The 19,634-nt window shown below is 38.9% G+C and overlaps 1 protein-coding gene across 2 annotated transcripts in view; it reads left to right on the top strand.

Annotated features, from left to right (window-relative positions):
* fgd6 (FYVE, RhoGEF and PH domain containing 6) overlaps positions 1-19,634 on the top strand; it is a 149,083-nt gene that overhangs the window by 38,144 nt on the left and 91,305 nt on the right. For both annotated transcript variants that reach the window (XM_060843046.1, XM_060843047.1), the window contains exons 4-8: positions 5,251-5,315; positions 5,418-5,448; positions 9,042-9,193; positions 10,705-10,861; positions 11,052-11,139. In XM_060843046.1, the coding sequence (XP_060699029.1) occupies positions 5,251-5,315; positions 5,418-5,448; positions 9,042-9,193; positions 10,705-10,861; positions 11,052-11,139 (493 nt within the window). The remainder of the gene's footprint in view (positions 1-5,250; positions 5,316-5,417; positions 5,449-9,041; positions 9,194-10,704; positions 10,862-11,051; positions 11,140-19,634) is intronic.

Genomic DNA, 19,634 nt, shown 5'->3' with positions numbered 1-19,634 from the left:
ACAATTAGGAAGAGATTCAACACAAGGTTTCAAATCATCAATAAGTAAAGTGAAACTAAACTGCATCAGTGGCAGGAGGTTAGAAACCAAAGTAAAAAAACTAGGGTGATCAAGAAAAAGAATCAGGTGACATGAGACTTTTTTTAAATACTAAGTTGTGAGCTGCAATCCACAGTCTGAAAGGGTGAGATTCAATAGTAATTTCAAAATTGAAATGAGTATATAAAGCTGAAGATAAAAAAGATGCTGAGCTGTGAGGAAAAAGCAGGGGTTAGGCATCAGAACCAAACCAAAATGTTGATTCTAGCGCTATTAAGCTAATGGTCTCCTTATGTGCTAGATAAGACCTTGAATTATATTTTCTTTTGAAAGCTTCTTCATTTGCTGCAAGTGAAGAAAACTAATGTAAAGATTTCCAAACCACTTTGCAAGGGTGATCACTGTTGTTTGCATTTGTCATCTCAAAAGACTGTATATTGTCTAGTCAGGACTGTTTCCAGAATCAGAAAGGGCATGGAATTTTTGTTTAAATGTATAACCTGCTGAATCTGACATCTCCTTTTGCCAAATAATATTTGTGCTTGTTGTGGTTCTGTTCGCCGAGCTGGGAGTTTTTGTTGCAAACGTTTCGTCCCCTTTCTAGGTGACATCCTCAGTGCTTGGGAGCCTCCTGTGAAGCGCTTCTGTGCTGATTCCTCCAGCATTTATAGTGGTGTGTCTCTGCCGCTTCCAGTTGTCCGTTGCTGTCCGCTGCAGTGATATCAACAAACACATCGACCTAGACCCAATATACCGGCCACTGCAGCGGACAGCAACGGACAACCGGAAGCGACAGAGACACACCACTATAAATGCCGGAGGAATCAGCACAGGAGCGCTTCACAGGAGGCTCCCAAGCACTGAGGATGTCACCAGAAAGGTGACGAAACGTTTGCAACAAAAACTTCCAGCTCGGCGAACAGAACCACAACAACGAGCACCTGAGCTACAAATCTTCTCACAAACTTTGAATATTTGTGCTCCTGCCACACCACAAACAGATGATTTCTCTTTATGGGAGTTTGCTGTGTCAAATTAGCCACTACGTTACAACAGTAACTATATTTTAAAATGACTGTTGAGTGTTTGTGAAAAGTGCTATATAAATGCAAATTTATAACTTTTTAAGTTTGTATTAACTTTGCAAATGAAGAACCACTTGACTGCCTGGCAGAGCTATACACTGCACCATGTACCTAATGATTTCCACACAACATAAGTTTCAGCTTTGCTTTTCGTTTAAAAAAAATCTTTCCCAATATGCTTATAGTTCATGTATATTAGAATAAAGTACTTTGAGCAGCCTCCTAACTTTGAGCTCAGTTGGAGATGAAGAGAGATTGGACATCCATAATGAAGAGAAGATGGTTCGAGCCACGAAATGTGAAACTTTAAAATGATGGAATGCACCAGAAAAACATGGAATTTTGGGTGGAGAGAAACAAGAGAGGAAATATGTAGTTGGGTTCAGTAGGGCAGAAACAAGCTAAAGTGATAAGTCAACCAAAGCAGTCCTATTTGTGACTCTTGGGAAGGAGACAGAAGCAATCTGACTGAGTTTAGGGAATTATGAAGTAGGAAACCATGAAGGGAAGATCAGTGTTCTGGAACCAGTGGCTTGTTGAGATCAAACGTCTTATTCAGAGTTCAAATTACAATGGTAGAGTCTTTATTTTCTTCACTGGACCTGAAACGTCTGATTTACAACACCTGCAGTTCTTCTGGTTTTCTTCATTTTCTTTGCTCATTAACATGTTTTTAAGTTTTCTGTTCGCAGTTCTTTAAAATTTCAATCACATATTTTGCATTCAGTATACATAGTGACAGTCACAGGTCTTGTAGTTCTGACATCATTGATATATGAATGGCATTTAATCAGTAACATTTGAACCCATTCATGCTAATTTATTTTATTTGTGGCATAGCCCTTTGTGGGACTTGAGTGACTTCTTAAAGTTGGCATATTATAAAAATTATGATGAAAATAAAACTGGAGAGTTTTGAGATTTCAATTGTGATCTTCCAGCCGAAGGAGGTTGCACAAACAGTTTCTGTAAACTATTGAGCTTTTTTGTTGCATTATGGCAGTGTAAAATATTGCAAGGCAAGCCAAAGCACTGAAGCAAATGAACAATCCAGTCTTAATGAAGAGTTGGTTCACATAATGTTTGAATGATGTAATGCAGTAATACCCAAGACATGGCCTGCTGAAGACAATGGCTCAGCACTTGTGCCTTTAAGTCACTCAGTTGAGACTCCATAACAGAAACTTGGGTACAAAATCCAGGCTTGCACTCAAACTTTCAATTTCTCAGGTAAACAAAAAATCGCATGGAGAAAGCATTAAGTTCTCCAATGCTCTGATTGATACTTGTCCCTCAAATATGATGAAAATCAATGTTCTGGTCATCAGTTCATTGCTATTTGTGGATCCTGTAAGTGAGTAAATTGGGAGTTACATACTACGCATTATAAACAATGACTGTACCTCAAAAGGTGGACTGTCCAGCAATTTGAGACGTTCAGAGGTCATTTAAGGTACTCCATAAATGTAAAACTTTTTTAAAAACATACTAAAGCAAACATATTTAATATAGTCGATGACATGCCTCACTTGTAACACTAACCTCAAATTTTCAGAATTGTCAAGGCTGGATATTAGTAAAAACTATGTTACGATTGCCTTGTTAATTTTAACAAATGAGAAAGCTTTATTGCTTCTCCAGAACTTAGAAGCTTAAAGAGCTGACAATTCTCTGTTTTCGTCCTGGTTTAATGACTTGCGTCAGTCATCCACTGCTGCCAGTGCTCATGCAGAAGGGGATTACATCCTTAATCATTAATGAATCTTTATAATTATGTATTTTAGAAGAGTAGACAAGCAGCTGGGTGAATGAGGTTCACAGGATAACAGGATGGGAAGATATGTCCTGGAGAAGGAAGTAGGGCAGTAGAGAGAGAACCAAGGAGAAAACAACCAAAAAGTCAGTTTCCAGATGAGCGCCATATGTTAAATAGGTGGAAAGAAATAGAAAGATGAAAAAGAAAGGAGATGTTCTTCATTTTAACTTATGTTGCTTGCATTATGTGCATAGTTTAATGCTTCTCACTGAATATTTTTGATTCATATTTGACTCTCCAAAGATAAATCTCCCTAATGTATTGGTTTTGCATTCCACACCGTCACATCTGAGCTTAGACAAATTGGATGATATTTTCACTTTCATTTATAAGGATTCTACCAAAAATGTTTTTGAGATATGCAAGTTCACATCAACTTAGTTCCTAATTTACAAAGATCTACATCGCAAAATAGCTACAATTGGCAACTTCTCACAAGTATATAAGAGAATGAACAGTGTACAAAATGCAGTTATGCTTCTGCAGGCGATGCTCTCCTGTGTTTTCGATTCAACCATATAGAATATAGAACACTACAGCACAGTACAGGCCCTTCGGCCCATGATGTTGTGCCAAGCATTTATCTTAATCTAAGATCAACCTAACCTACACACCCCTCAATTTACTGCTGTCCATGTGCTTGTCCAGCAGTCGCTTAAATGTCCCTAATGTCTCTGACTCTACTACCACTGTTGGCAGTGCATTCCACGCATCCACTACTCTTTGCGTAAAGAACCTACCTCTGACATCTCCCCAATACCTTCCTCCAATCATCTTAAAATTATGATCCTTCATGACAGCCATTTCAACCCTGGGGAGATGTCTGAACTGGAGAAGGTGCTCTATTTTGAATGTATTTGAAGTTAATACTGCTCTGCTTTCAAGTCCAACATTTCGCATTTTGATTCCCCACAACCTGGAAACGTGCAACTTCAACAACACAAGAAGCTCAATGTGCCCAGTAGCTAGTTGTTTAATTCAAAGTATTTGATTGTTTCGTTTCTTTGTAATAATTTCCACCTTGTTATTCACATTGCTTAATTAAAATTAGTTGGTTGGTTCAAAATTCCTAGAACAAAAAAAATTCCACTTATCAGCAACTACTATTTTTAAGAATACAGTTGATTGCAGTTTATAGGCTGAGGCAAATAATTTTATAGTAATTCAATGTGTTCAAAATATTTAAAGTAGTTGGGTATTATGGCCACCTCTCTCAGTTCTCATCTGTAATGTAATTGTTTCATTTTGCTCACCTTGAATGTTTTGAATGGCTATGAACTGTTCAGTAAATGTAGAGCTTTTTGTCTCATGTTTGAGTTTACCATTCACAGATAGTTCTGGGATAACACGCGTTTCAGCAGTGCAATTAGCCAATAACGTCGCTGAAGAATTTAGGGAATGGTATTTTCGAGAAAGCTTATCTCCTTTGGTAATAGTGCCATTCCAGGGGGGATCAGTTCACACTCTTCGTTCTGCTCAGGTGCTGATATCCACGTCGTTCTCTGCATGCACTGATGTCCGTGCTGTTTTGCACACGTTGGTGTTTGTGACGTCCCGTGCATGCGCGACATCATTGCTGGTCTTCATGCCATTCTGCGCATGTGCCAATGTCTGCGCTGAAATCTCCACACCACTCTGTTCATGCATGATATCAGCACCGGTCTTCGTGCCATTCCGCGCATGCGTGCTATCAACTACTGACTGAGCAGCTTTGTCAGAGTTACTGTCCAGAGAGAAGCTTTTTTACATTTTTTTTAAAAAACTGTAGTGTTAAATTTACTTTCGTTTTGTTAATAAATATAATTTCAACCTTCATTCAGTTAAAAATCACACAACACCAGGTTGTAGTCCAACAGGTTTATTTGGAAGTACAAGCTTTCGAAGTGCTGCTCCTTCGTCACGAAGCTAGTGGGCGTACAGGTTGTACAGCTAGTGATAAAGGAGCAGTGTTCTGAAAGCTTGTACTTCCAAAATAACCTGTTGGACTATAACCTGGTGTTGTGTGATTTTCAACGTTGTCCACTCCAGTCCACCACCGATACCTGTACATCATAACCTTCACTCAGGCTGTGCTATACTTTGCCTTAGACGTTTGGGTGATTTTTGACCAATTGTGAGTGATATTTTCTGCTCCAAACCCCACTTTTCCCATCGGCTTCATTATTTCTATTAAGCAAGGTTTTGTTACAATGCAACTATGGCATTATAAGAGATCTACCTGTATTCTGATGTAATGCTGCTGTTATATTTTTTATTTTCCTGTGAATGGTAGTGTAATTTCTAAATCTTGCCTTTTAACATTATCTATAGAATGGCAAAGGAAAGAAAACCAAAGTGTATCATATTGCCAGAGAAATCATGAGCTCCGAGAAAGTGTATGTAACGTGTTGATTTTGATATTTAAAAATTACAACAAAATTTGAATAATCTAATTTTACGTATACAAGAATAAAGTCATGGATTTTTTTTGTCAACAGATTTGTGGATGTTTTGAAGCTTTTGCACATTGTAAGTAATTGATTTTCTGTTTTTATACTTTGAGTCTTTTTCGATCTTTTGAAATCAGTAGATGAAAGAACATGATCAACAGGTGGCTCATATAGAATGTGTTGCACAACAAAATGTCTGTAATAGAATCCCCTTCTGAAATGCAGTGCTTTGGTGTGGTCATAAGAAGTGAACTTGAATGAATTTTAGGTAGTATTCTAGTCCTGTACTCCCGAAAAACAGTTTTAGTATGCGCTGGTCAGCTGTCACATTCTTAAAGAAATGAATGGTTGCCCATGAACAACAGTGAAAAGGATTCAATATCCATTTCAGAGGTATGTGAGGGTTGTAGCTGGCCATCTGTCAAGGCCTTCCATTTTTGTGTTAGTGTGTCATCTGGTAGGCTTTAATTATATGATATTTCCCAGTGCTAGTCATATAAACTATAACCATTCTAATGATCGAAAAGCAAACATATCCTTGCAACACTGAGTGCAAAGCTGCTGGGTCCAAAATAACTTTGCCTTTTGCAATGATAGGTTGTACATTGCTTGGGTCAGCAGTTCAAAGTTGATTGGTTGCTGTCTTCAGTCATAACTTTTTGAGTAGTTAGTCATTCAGACAGTGGTTTTTCTTTTAAAGGTTGGTTATAGTTCTAGAAGCATAGTAATTTGTATAATGCAGCATCAGCCAATTCAAAACAGTTTTTCTGTTTGCATGAAGTTATGCCTGACACATGTATGTTTTAAATTTTTTACAATAGTTGCATCTTGCAAAAGCAAGTTTATGTACTAAGGACAGTTTTGTATGTTGAGAACCTACTTGAGTAGGTAATGGGAAAATGATTCTGATCAAAATTCCTCGTTGCCATTTGTTCCTCTGGGACTTGACAAGGATTATGAAGCTGATGACCAAAGTGCATTATCTTATGTCTGCTAGTATTAATGAAGTTATATTACTCACACAGCTTGTTATTCTTTGTATATTTTTGTCGATATTTCAGATAATTTACAAAGGTAAATCGTCCATGTTTGATTATATGGTGTTTTAACCAATTGTTTTGAAGTGGCCTCCAAAAGGCGAGTGTTGAGAAATCTGGTGATAGAACAAGAATTGTAACCAGTTTGCAAGGGAGAAAGTAACATTTGCATTTCCAGTGGATTGCCTCAATTTTGAATATGTGTGCACACTGAATAACCTGAAAATACTTTTGTTTTAATTCTTTAGTCGGATATTGCCGAGGCTAGAATTTATTTCGCATTCTCAGTTGCCCTCAAACTGAGTGGCTTGTTGGGCTTTTTCTGAGACCAGTTATAAAGGGCATGTGTGAATTAATTTTTTAAAAAGTAGATTTAATTTGGCACTGGCTTTGAATTGTATCTAGCTATTTGTTTTCCTATAGAACATATTTTTATATTCAGCTTGTATTTAAGGTGTTACATAAACTGGTGATTCACCCTTGTAAGATCATTGCATTTCCTTACCTTGTGATGCTGAACCATTTCGATTTCTTGTATGTGGATGACCTGTGGATGAATCTGGTTCTGCAGTTATTAGCTGCAGTGTAATTATGCATGATTTAGAATGATTATTCTATTGATTAATTTAAACTTACAACTATACTCTATAAAATGATGTAAAACTGAAAGGATTCTGCTACTGATCACCATCCAGTGATTGTTGGAGAAAGTGAGGATTGCAGATGCTGGAGAATCAGTGTCAAAAATTTTGGTGCTGGAAAAGTACTGCAGGCCAGGCAGCATCCGAAGAACAAGAGAATCGACATTTCGAGCGTAAGCCCTTCATCAGGATTGTGGTGGTGGTGGGGGAAGAGGCTGAGAGATAAATAGGAGGGTGGGGACGGGGATGGGGAAGGTAGCACTGAAGACGATAGGTAGATGGAGGTGGGAGGTGATGGTGATAGGCCGGAGGCGAGGGTGGAGTGGATAAGTGGGAAGGAAGATGAACAGGTAGGAGAGTTCAAGCGGGAAGTGTCGAGTTGGAGGGTTGAATGTGAGATGAGGAGGTGGGAGAGAAGGAGAGAAGATGAGGAAACTGGTGAAATCTAGATTGATGCTGTGTGATTGGAGGGTCCCAAGGCGGAAGATGTGGTCGACCACTTCAACTTCCCCTTCCTGTCAAGGACATGCAAATATTGGGCTGCCTCCACTGCCACATCCAAGCCACCCGATTCCCAGGGGAGGAACCCCATGAGAGCCTCCAATCACCCAGCATCAACAATAATTTCACCATTTTCCTTATCTCCCTACCCCCATCTCTTCCCAGATCTAAACCTCCAACTCGGCACCACTCTCCTGAACTGTATTACCTGTCCATTTTCCTTCTCACCTACCTGCTCCACCCTTTCCTTTGACCTATCCCTATCACCATCATGCCCACCACCTCCATCTACCTATCGCTTCCCAACCACCTTCACCCCTCAGCCCCACCCCCAGCCTTCTACTTATCTCTCAGCCCTCTTCCCCCTCCATATTCCTGATGAAGGGCTTATGCGTGAAATGTCAATTCTCCTGCTCCTTGGATGCTGCCTAACCTGCTGTGCTTTTTCAGCACCATACTTTTCGATCTTGAGATTGTTGCCAATGATGAACAGTCACAATATGATTGTGCAAATGAATTGAGCACAGCCTGCCTCAATCTTGCAGGAAAACCAAATGATCAGGACTTTGGAATTGCCAGCATCCATGAAACGGTATCTATTTGAAGCAAGGTCCAGAATGGGGGAGTCCAAAACTAGAGGGCATAGGTTTAAGGTGAGAGGGAAAAGATTTAAAAAGGACCTAAGGGTCAACATGTTCACACAGAGAGTGGTGCATGTGTGGAATGAGCTCCCAGAGGAAGTGGTGGAGGCTGCTACAATTACAGTATTTAAAAGGCATCTGGATGGGTATATGAATAGGAAGGGTTTAGAGGGATATGGGCCAAATGCTCGCAAATGGGGCTAGATTAATTTAGGACATCTGATTGGCATGAATGAGTTGGACCAAGAGATCTGTTTCTGTGCTGTACACCTCTATGTCTCAATTACATCATAGAAACAGATGAGAAGTTAGAATGAGAAGCATTATGGATGAGAAGCAAGTCATCCATTTATCCTCCAAGCATGCCTTATCATGCCTGATCGACATCATCTGAAGCCCCTGTCCCGAGTCTTGACCTAGTTTTTGCTTCCCGGTGTAAGTTCCATAGTACCTGAGCACTTTGTACAATGTTTCTCCTCTTCTCTGTTTGAAACCCCTTATATTTAATGTTATGCCTGTAGCCTCTGATTCTTGAACTTTAACAGCTTGTAGTAGTCTCCTATTTTTACCATAACGGTAGGGTCCTGCTCTGGAGATGTGTAGTGACATCTCTAAACAGAATAGAAATGTCTCCAATTATTTCACAATTGAAAACTCTTTATTGCATTCCCATTCAATTCTTCCTTATTCATATTTCCCCGAAACAAGCAGAGTTAAGTTTGCAAATTAAATTTTTATATACTCCTTCAATTATGTCACAGTTTTGGTACTCCTACTTTCATATGTTTATTCCAATAGATAATTTAAATATTGAAACTTACATGCACATTTGATTCATCTGGATTCTGACAGGATTTCAGGGATTCAGTAATCCAATCTTCAAGGCAGTATGGAAAGCAAGTAATTGAAGATAAGACCTTGAACCAGATCCTGTACTACCTGCCACAGCTGTATGAACTAAATCGGGGTCTGCTACGAGAATTGGAAGAAAGAATGGCACACTGGTAATGGACCTTTCAGCATTTGACTTGATAAAATCTATTTCCTAACAAGTATGAACTTCTGAATCTGATCAATAATGTGATAGGAATAAATTATGAAGAAAGTTTGAGGGATATGGGGCTCTCTTTGGGAGGATATTGCTGATATGTGACATAAAGTGAGGTAATAATCCAGAAACTAAACAGTGACTGCCAAGAGCTGCTAGTGAGAAGGGAAATGGTGGGATAGTGGTAATGCCATTATATTATCATCTAGAGGCCTGGATTAGTTATTTGAACTGATTGGTAAGCAAAAAAAACATAATTTGCTGTTAGCTGAGCGCAACACAAATAATGGCTAGCCGACAATGAAAAGTCCATAAGAACTCTGTAACTTGAAAATATTCACTGAGTGACCATTGCATCACTTTCAGATCGTTACCTGGAGCTTCTATTGTGATGTCTGAAGCTCTGAGGTAAGCATCTGTGAAGGCTGTAAAAATCAAACTCTTGGAACACTTGACTGAATAGAATGCTGCAGTGAGATTTTTATGATTAATTAAACATGCTTGTCAATAACCTTTTCGCTCTCTAACTTGTAAAGATCTGAAAATGATGGCAATAATGAGTAAATCTATTAGATTCTGGAAATATTGAAAGAAGTGAACATTTTGTCAGACTTCAGCTTTAAATGCTGACCAGTATTTTATCTGTAGAAATCAATAAATCTGCTTTGTCATTCTAGTATTCGTTTATATTGCATTGCCGTATATAACCTTCACAATTAAATTTTGTTCTCATTTGAACTGATACATCAAAATAAAAACAGTACTGTGCATTTTCTACCAAAAGAGATTTTCTTTACAACATGGGAAGCTATAGTAGTTTAATTCCCTCTTAATTACAACTTGTCCCTAGTTCTGAGGAAACCAGCATGTATACTGCTTCATGGTGGCTTACAGGCAGCATGCTTTTTGAATTTCTAACCTAGTTACACAACTGAGAATGGGTGAAATCTATCTGTTGTGGATAAATGAATTCAAATGTTGAGGATTTCTACTCAGTTTCCCAATATGGTTTCTTGCACTTAAAAATAAGCATGTCTTCATTTCACAATCTGTTGAATCACAAAGTGATAAATATAATCAATGACTTCCAAAATCTTAATCAAGCAACCTTCTGTCTGTGTGACTAATGACCCGTACAATTCTAGGGCATTCATAGCTGAATCTGATGTTCTAATTATCTAACACTCCCACCTCACAATTATCATAGCAGGTTGCTTAACAGCAGGACTAGGATTCTTGTCCAGTTTTGAGCTGTGTTCAATATCTCCATTGTCACCACAGGGACACTGGCATTTATTTAGATTGTATATGCTGCATCGCATTTATTCACTGAATCATGGAGTGTAAGGTACAGCATTCATCTTCCATATACCAACTATAGAACTACACCAACAATATCAATTTTGCCTGCCTTTAATATTGAACTGCAATTTATTTCTGTTCCGTGTTATCAAAATAACTTTGTAGGGAAGAGCATCAGAGAATAGCTGATATCTTTGTGGAGAAGGGACCATACCTCAAGATGTACTCAACCTATATCAAGGAGTTTGACAAGAATGTTTGTTTGTTGGATGAACAGTGCAAGAAGAACCCTACTTTTGCTTCTGTGGTTAGAGAATTTGAGGTAATAACCATTCTTAGATCAACATCAAATTTAACATTTTGCTGCAACACATTTGTATGTTTTATGGGCTAGATGTAAGACTTAATTCTTATGTAGCCTCCAAAATACATCACATGAAGTGCTCCAGTGTTTTACAACTGGTTTATGAATCATCTTGTCTGCAAAATTTCAGGTTTCTCTTTTCTTTTAGATGAGCACTCGCTGTGCAAATCTGGCACTCAAGCATTACCTGTTAAAACCTGTCCAGAGGATTCCACAATACAAGCTGCTTCTAACAGGTATTGTTACTTCATTATTTCTGAAATATATGTTCATGCTGAAGTGCTTAAAATATATTCCCACTATTTGATGGAATACAACATCATTCAAGATACATTAGACATTCAGGGTGTGTTTATGTTGCATTGTAGTTGGTTTGTAATACAATATTTAAAAAAGTTTTCAGTATAATGATTCTAATTTAGTATGTTTTTGATTTAAGCTGGCAAACTAAGCATACTACTGTTTGCAACATTCCTTGTGGTGTGTCTTGTCAGTTCATAGTAATTTTGGGTAGACTGCATTGTAGATCCAGATATTATATTTACTGCATACCCATGGTAGGAAAATTTAAAATGTACCCTATATCATTCTTTAATTAACTTTTAAGAGTCTCATACTTTCATATTGAATGCATTGAAGCAACAGTGAATAATGGCAATTTGAAAGTAGCATTGACCTGTCTTTTGCATTAAAGACAGAAATTATTCCATACATCTTTGATGCTTTATATCAACTAATGTAACTGAATCATTTGCCTCAAGAGAAATATCTTTGAACATCTTGTGATATATATTAATGACTTGGATGAAAATGTAAAGGGTGGATTGATAAGTTTGCGGACATTACAAAGATCAGTGAAATTTGGGTAATGAAGAAGGTTATCAAAGGATACAACGGGATATAGATCTTTTGCAGATATGGAAGGAGAAATGGCAGATGGAGTTTGATTCGGATAACTGTACGGTGCTGCACTTCGGGAGATCAAATGTTAAGGAAGAGTAAACACTTAATGGCAGGGTCCTGAACAGCATTGATGTTGGGGATTTTGGGGTTCAAGTCCATTGCTTCCTGAAAGTGGCCATGCAAACAGATAGGATGGTAATGAAGGTATATGGCATGCTTGCCTTTATTGGATGGGGAGTTCAGTTCAAAAGTCAGGATGTCATGTTACAGCTTTTGGTCAGGCCACACTTAGAGAATTGTGTTCGGTTCTGGTCGCCACAAAGAGTATGGAAAGTTTGGAGAGGATGCAGAAGAGGTTTTACCAGGATGTTGCCTGGATTAGAGGGTATGAGTTATGAGGAAAGGCTAGAAAAACCTGGGTTGCTTTCTGTAAAGCGAAGGCTGAGGGAGACTGTGATAAAGATCTGTTTTAAATCATGAAATGTATAGATAGAGTTGAAGTTCAGAATCTTTTTCCCAGAGTTCAAATGTCTAATACTAAGGGGCATGCATTTAAAGTGAGAGGGAGAAAGTTCAAAGGAGATGTGATGGGGCAATTGTTTACCACAGTCTGGAATGCACAGCCAGTGATGGGTATGGAGACAGGTAAGATAGGGGCATTTAAGGGACTTTTAGACTTTCACATGAATATGAAAGGAATGGAGGGATATGGACCAAGGGCAGACAGAGGGAAGTAGTTTAATTTGGGATTATGTTCAGCACAACAATATGGGCCAATGGGCCTGTTCCTATACTGTACTGTTCTATTTTGATTTGAAGATAACATTCATGTCGGCTTTGCTTTTAAAAAAAATGCTTATTATAATTCCTTTTTATATCTTCATGTTTCATTTCACTGAGAGTGACTGGCCTTGACATCAAAGTTGCATTTGACTGATTGTGGCACTAAGAAGACGGAACAAAACTGGGGTCAGTGGGAATGAGGGAAAACTGGTTGGAGTCATACCTGGTACACAGGAAGATGATTGTGATTTTGGAGGTTAGTCATCTCAGTCCGAGAACATCTTTGCAGAAAGTCTACAGGATATTGTCCTTGGCTCAACCATCTTCAGCTCCATCATCAATTACATCCTGGTTAACTGCTTCATGGTGGCTTGAATTTCTAACCTAGTTATACAACTGAGAATGGGTGAAACCTGTCTGAATGGATAAATATGTTACAACGGTGAGGATTTCTACTCAGTTTCCCAAATGGTTTCTCGCATTTAAAAATAAGCATGTCTTCATTTTACAATCTATTGAATCACAAAGTAATAAATATAATCAAGAACCTTCAAAATCTTGATCAAGCAACCTTCTGCATGTTTGGCTAATGACCCGTACAATTCTAGGCAATTCATAGCCTTCTAATTATCTAACACTCCCACCTCACAACTATCATAGCAGTTGCTTAACAGCAGGATTAGGATTCTTGTCCAGTTTTGAGCGTGTTCAATATGGCCATTGTCACCACAGCTGAGATTGTCATTTATTTTGACTGTGTATACTGCATTACATTTGTCCACTCAACAATGGAGTATAAGCCACAGCATTCATCTTCCATATACCAACTACAGATCTATGCCAACAATATCAATTTTGCCTATCTTTAATATTGGATTGCTTTTATTTCATGTTATCAAAATAATTTTGGAGGTAAGAGCATCAGAGAATAGCTGATACCTTTGTGGAGAAGGAACCATACCCTCCAGATGTACTCAACCTATTCCTGCCACTGTAAGGTTAGATGTGGGGATGTTTGCTAATGGCTGCACAATATGTAACACCGTTTGTGACTTCTCAAATACTGAAGCAGTCAATGTCCAAATGCATCTGACCTGGACAACATCCCATTTTGCACTGCCAAGTGGCAAGTATCATTTGCACCACACAAGTGGCAGGCAATGACGATCTCCAACTGGAGAGAATCTAACCTTTGGCCTTTGACAGTCAGTGGCAATAGCTTTGCTGAATTCCCTACAATTAACATCCGTATTAATAATGGAGGTTACCATAAACCAGAAACTGAACTGGACTTGTGATATAAACACTTTGACCACAAGAATAATTTAGAAGCTCGGAATCCTCAGCAGGTAACCCACTTTCAAACACCTAATCTGTTACTGACAATGTTGATATCAAAGGAGTCATGGGATTTTGATCAAGTGACAGTGAAGGAACAGCGATATTGTTTCAAGTCATGATGGTGTGTGGCTTGGAAGGGAACTTGCAGACAATGGTGTTATGTATCTTCTGCCCTGGTCCTACGTGCTAGAAGTTCCTGATTTGGAAAGTGCTGTTGAAGGACAATTGGTAATTTGCTGCAGATGTGGACATGTCAGTGTCACTCTGTTCTCATGGAGGAGAGAGAAAATATTTAAGTTGAGCGATAGATATTCTGATCAAGGGAAATATTTAGAGATTGTCTTGTTGGAGATGATCAATGTCTGGCAATTATGTGACATGCCACTTGTCAACCCAAAGTTGAATGTTGTCTGGGTCTTGCTGCATATTGTTACGAAGTTGGAAGAGTATATGGACACTTCAGTGTTTTCTAAATTTAAACTACAGCCACAGCTGCCAGTATACAGAACAACTAAGAGACAGCTGTTCCAGTTGACTGTTAAACGAATACCTGAGTTTTGGTTGCTGTTTTGACAGCAATTCAAATTTAACCAATTAATTTAAATTATGCTCAGGATACCAAAATCCAAATGAATTTGAATTTATTGTATTGACAGCGTTGTACCAATGAGAGGGTATGATGTTGAGAGCATAAAATATGAGGGCATTTTGAAAATTGTTCAGAGCAGCTGCCAAAGAGCTAGAGAGCAAAGGCCATCTGAAGAAATCAATATCTCGCTCTCAAAGAAATCTCACAAGGAACTATCTTATCAAGAGGTACCTTTTCCTGTAAAAGCAGTAAGAAGTAAGATGATGACTCAGGGAGAAGACAGCAGAATCGGAAGACTGGAAAGAAGATAGCATAAGAGACTGTATGGACTTTGAGAAATTAAGTTAATGTAATGGTTAATAATTGTGTTATTGGAACAGCATATTGTTATGACACAGTATAAACCCCTCTGCTAATTTAAATCAGCAAGACAGAAAAAATTCACCCCGAGCTGTAATCTGTTAAAATTCAAGAGGCAAAGAACTGTCCCAGAGGTCACTATTTGAAGTAAAAATTAACAACTTTATTTCTTAAGTCCAACAGACAATATTAACACCAACAAATATTTACAATGCCTTTCTCTTAAACCTATCCTTTACCTCCCACTCTACAAAACTAGTCCAATTTTAAAAAATCCCAATTAAGGTTTATATAAAAAAAAATTATGTTTGAAAACCAGCCAGCTTTGTCGACTCTCCTTTATAGATTTTCCTCGTAGATTCTCCCAAATCAGTTTTGATGTTCTGCTGTGCAAACTCCTTCTACGGACAGATACCTTTCAGAGAGCTCGTGAGCTAGCAGTCTCCATGGCAGTTCTCTCTCCAGCTGTTCAAAATGTTCGGTTTTATACCCCAAAACATCAGATCATTTCATTGGTTTTAATTTTATTAAAATACTAAATTCAAATTTGATTGGACTCTCTTCTCTTGGGGCATAATTTAAACTGATTGGCCTAACTTGAATTTGTTTTTATTCCATAGCAACACAGTTGTACTATTGGTTTTGACCAAGTGTTACACTGTTACCTTATTCAGAACACTTTATGCTCTTCTTGCTAGCTTTTCAACTTTCTTAAAGATACAGTACCTCCGCACCTTCATAACAATATTAATAGAATTGTGGTCAGCTAAGGGATAGTGGTGAGTTAGGGGAAACTGTTCGGTTTATTAATAGTTTTGTTTACTGTTCACTGTCAGGGTTAAATAAATAAATTGTTATTTATACAGTGGAAATCAGGGATCTTCTTTCATACACACTTTTTTAACAGATTACGAGGAGAGGTGATCTTTTTTGGGTATTTTCGTTTAATTAGCAGAGGAGTTCAACTCTCGCGTGGTAACAATATGGACAGACTTTTTCAGTATTTGAGGAGTCACTGCTGAGAATTGTGCAATGACCAATTAATATTCCCCTTCTGATTTTACTTTGGACAGAAGGTCCTTGCTGAATCAGCAGAAGTTAATACTCTGAGGATCCCCTGCAACAATATCCTGTGTTGAGACAATCAAATCCAGGATCATAGCTTTTACCTATGTGCTAGGTTTGACTCCAGCAATGAAGCTTTGTCCTCCTGATTTGCATTGACTTCAGGTTTGTTAGACATCCTTGACGACAAACCCTGTGAAATGTTATATTGATATCAGGGCCATCACACTCATCTCATCTGTGGGTTCAGTTCTTTTGTCTATGTTTGGACAAGGCTGAATTGAGGTCAGGTGTTCTTGTGGAACCCAAACTGTTGCATGCCTTTAATTTAATCTTAAACAATTGAGTGACACCTATATATATCTAAATAATGGTGTTGCCATAGATCCCGTCTAGATCCACTGCACAAACACTTTTTTAAACCTTCCCATGGAAAATATATTTTCAACTGAATGAACTCTAAATTCCTACTCAATGCATATTTCTGATATATATGCAATCCTTGGATTTGGTGGAGTGGGAGGAGGAGTTAAAGTGTTGAGCCACGGGGTGGTTGGGTTGGTTGGTCCGGGCAAGTAGGCGGCCCGTCTCCCCAATATAGAGGAGGCCACATCGGGTGCAGCGGATGCAATAGATGATGTGTGTGGAGGTGCAGGTGGTGGTGCCCTCCACCAAGGACATGCAGGTCCTTGGACTCCTCCATTGCCAGAACATAACAACACGACGGTTGGAGGAAGAGCGCCTCATCTTCCGCCTGGGAACCCTCCAACCACAAGGGATGAACTCAGATTTCTCCAGTTTCCTAATTTCCCCTCCCCCCACCTTGTCTCAGTCGATTCCCTCGAACTCAGCACCGCCCTCCTAACCTACAATCTTCTTCCTGACCTCTCCGCCCCCACCCCACTCCGGCCTATCACCCTCACCTTGACCTCCTTCCACCTATCACATGTCCATCGCCCCTCCCCCAAGTCCCTCCTCCCTACCTTTTATCTTAGCCTGCTGGACACACTTTCCTCATTCCTGATGAAGGGCTTATGCCCGAAACGTCGAATTTCCTGTTCCTTGGATGCTGCCTGACCATGTGCAAATTTAAGAATTGCGTACATGTAAGAAATATGCATAATTGGGGAAATTAGAGCAGATCAATGGAAAACCTGTCCGAGGGAAAATAATAAAAATATTTGTGTGCATTGGACCTAGAGTGGTTCCATGGCCACACCATCTATTTAGGTGTACACCAGTGTCATTAAAATAACTGAGAGTTGTTTAGTTGATAAATTTGGTGAAAACTGATTCAGAAAATAGCACATCTATATTGCTATGATCTGGAAAATAGTCTCTAAATTACACTCTGCACTTTCTGATTTTAGAATTAAAAGGAAACAAAGAACTTAAACTGATTTTTTGTTTACTGTTCAAATGAATATTTAAAAGAACAATATGTAAATTCTTCTGCCTTTCTATACCACCAGTGTGTGTTCGAGGCGTTGTTGTGGAATGCTACTAATTTCATTTTATGCACAATTAGAACTAAGTAAAATAATAAAATGTTATTTTATTTTGTTTACTTCTTAATTATGAAGAGCTCAGGAATCTTCATTCCATATAAAATTAGTTTTCATTGCTGTCAGCTAGGAATAGTATGATTGATGCATTCAGACTTTCATACCTAATTTTCTCTCACCTGGAGGGAAGGGTAGTGCTGAGTCTCCATTTACACATACCACATCAGTAACTTGCTATGTCAACGTTTTGAAGAGGCTGCGCTTGAGTTAGATATTCCATTGCTATGTTTACGCTATATCTGCCCATCATGTCTGCACTGGCTCTCTGAATGAACATTTCACCTTGTATAATTTTACTAATTTCTCCCCATTAATCTGCACATTGTTCCTTTTGAAAATAACTTTTTAATTCTCTTTTGAAAGTCTCATTTTAACCTGCTTCCACCAGAAACTTTTAGGCAATGCATTCCAGACCCTACTCACACTGTGTGACAAAGGTTTTTTTTTCCATATCACTTTTGCTTCTTTTGCCAAATACTTTTAATCTGTGCCTTCTTGTTCTCAAGCATTTAATTTTGTCTGCTCTGTCCAAATCCCTCAGCACTGGATAGATTTTTGGAAGTTTTTTTTCTGAATCCTCTCCAGTATCTTCATGACCTTTCTAAAGTGTGGCAACCTGAGCTAGATACAGTGCTTCAGCTGACGCTAAACTAACAACTTGTATAATTTCAACATTACCACCTCGATCTGTACTCTACACCCCAGTTATTAAAATCTGAGATAATGTATGCATTATCAACTATTCTCTCATCCTATACTACCATCTGTACTGACGTATGCACACAAGCAGCCATGTCCCTATGGTTATGCACTCCTTTTCAAGTTGTACTCTTAGTTTTATATTGTCTGTTCATATTTTCCGATCAAAATGTATCACCACACATTTTTCCACATTGGGTGTCAGCTGCTACCGGTCCGCCCAACTTGCCTACTGCCTTTCGAAATTTGATACCATGCTCCTCGTATTTTGCAATGCCTCCTGGTTTCATACCTTAAATTTTGAAATTATGGACAAGGTACATGTTATTAACATATATTAAAATAGGAAGTGTCAAAATAGAAAACGGAAAAGCACGGATCCCAAAATTGGCCACTAGGGAACGCCACTGAAAACCTTCCCAATTTAAAGAACATCCAACAACCACTGCTGATCCTATCAACCAGTCAATTCCTATTCCTATTGCTACTGTCCTTTTTATTTCATAAGCTCAGACTTTGCTCAAAAGTTTTTTTAAATTCTTCCACAGGATGAGGGTATCCCTGACTAGACCACCATAAGACATAGGAGTGGAAGTAAGGCCATTCGGCCCATCAAGTCCACTCCGCCATTCAATCAGGGCTGATGGGCATTTCAACTCCACTTACCAGCGTTCTCCCTGTAGCCCTTAATTTCTCGAGACAACAAGAATCTATCAATCTCGGCCTTGAAGACATTTAGTGCCCCGGCCTCCACTGCACTCTGTGGCAATGAATTCCACAGGCCCACCACTCTCTGGCTGAAGAAATGTCTCCGCATTTCTGTTCTGAATTGACCCCCTCTAATTCTAAGGCTGTGTCCACGGGTCCTAGTCTCCTCGCCTAACGGAAACAATTTTCGAGCGTCCACCCTTTCCAAGCCATGTATTATCTTGTACGTCTCTATTAAGTCTCCCCTCATTCTTCTAAACTCCAACGAATACAATCCCAGGATCCTCAGCCGTTCCTCATACGTTAGACCTGCCATTCCAGGGATCATCCGTGTGAATCTCCGCTGGACACGTTCCAGTGCCAGTATGTCCTTCCTGGGGTGTGGGGACCAAAACTGGACACAGTACTCCAAATGGGGCCTAACCAGAGCTTTATAAAGTCTCAATAGCACATCTCTGTTTTTATATTCCAACCCTCTTGAGATAAGAGACAACATTGCATTCGCTTTCTTAATCACGGACTCAACCTGCATGTTTACCTTTACAGAATCCTCGACTAGCACTCCCAGATCCCTTTGTACTTTGGCTTTACTAATTTTCTCACCATTTAGAAAGTAGTCTATGCTTTTATTCTTTTTGCCAAAGTGCAAGACCTCGCACTTGCTCACGTTAAATTCCATCAGCCATTTCCTGGACCACTCTCCCAACCTGTCTAGATC

The sequence above is a fragment of the Hemiscyllium ocellatum genome, chromosome 23, assembly GCF_020745735.1.
Source record: "Hemiscyllium ocellatum isolate sHemOce1 chromosome 23, sHemOce1.pat.X.cur, whole genome shotgun sequence".
Taxonomy (NCBI): Eukaryota; Metazoa; Chordata; class Chondrichthyes; order Orectolobiformes; family Hemiscylliidae; genus Hemiscyllium; species Hemiscyllium ocellatum.
This window is presented reverse-complemented; position numbering and strand designations above follow the sequence as displayed.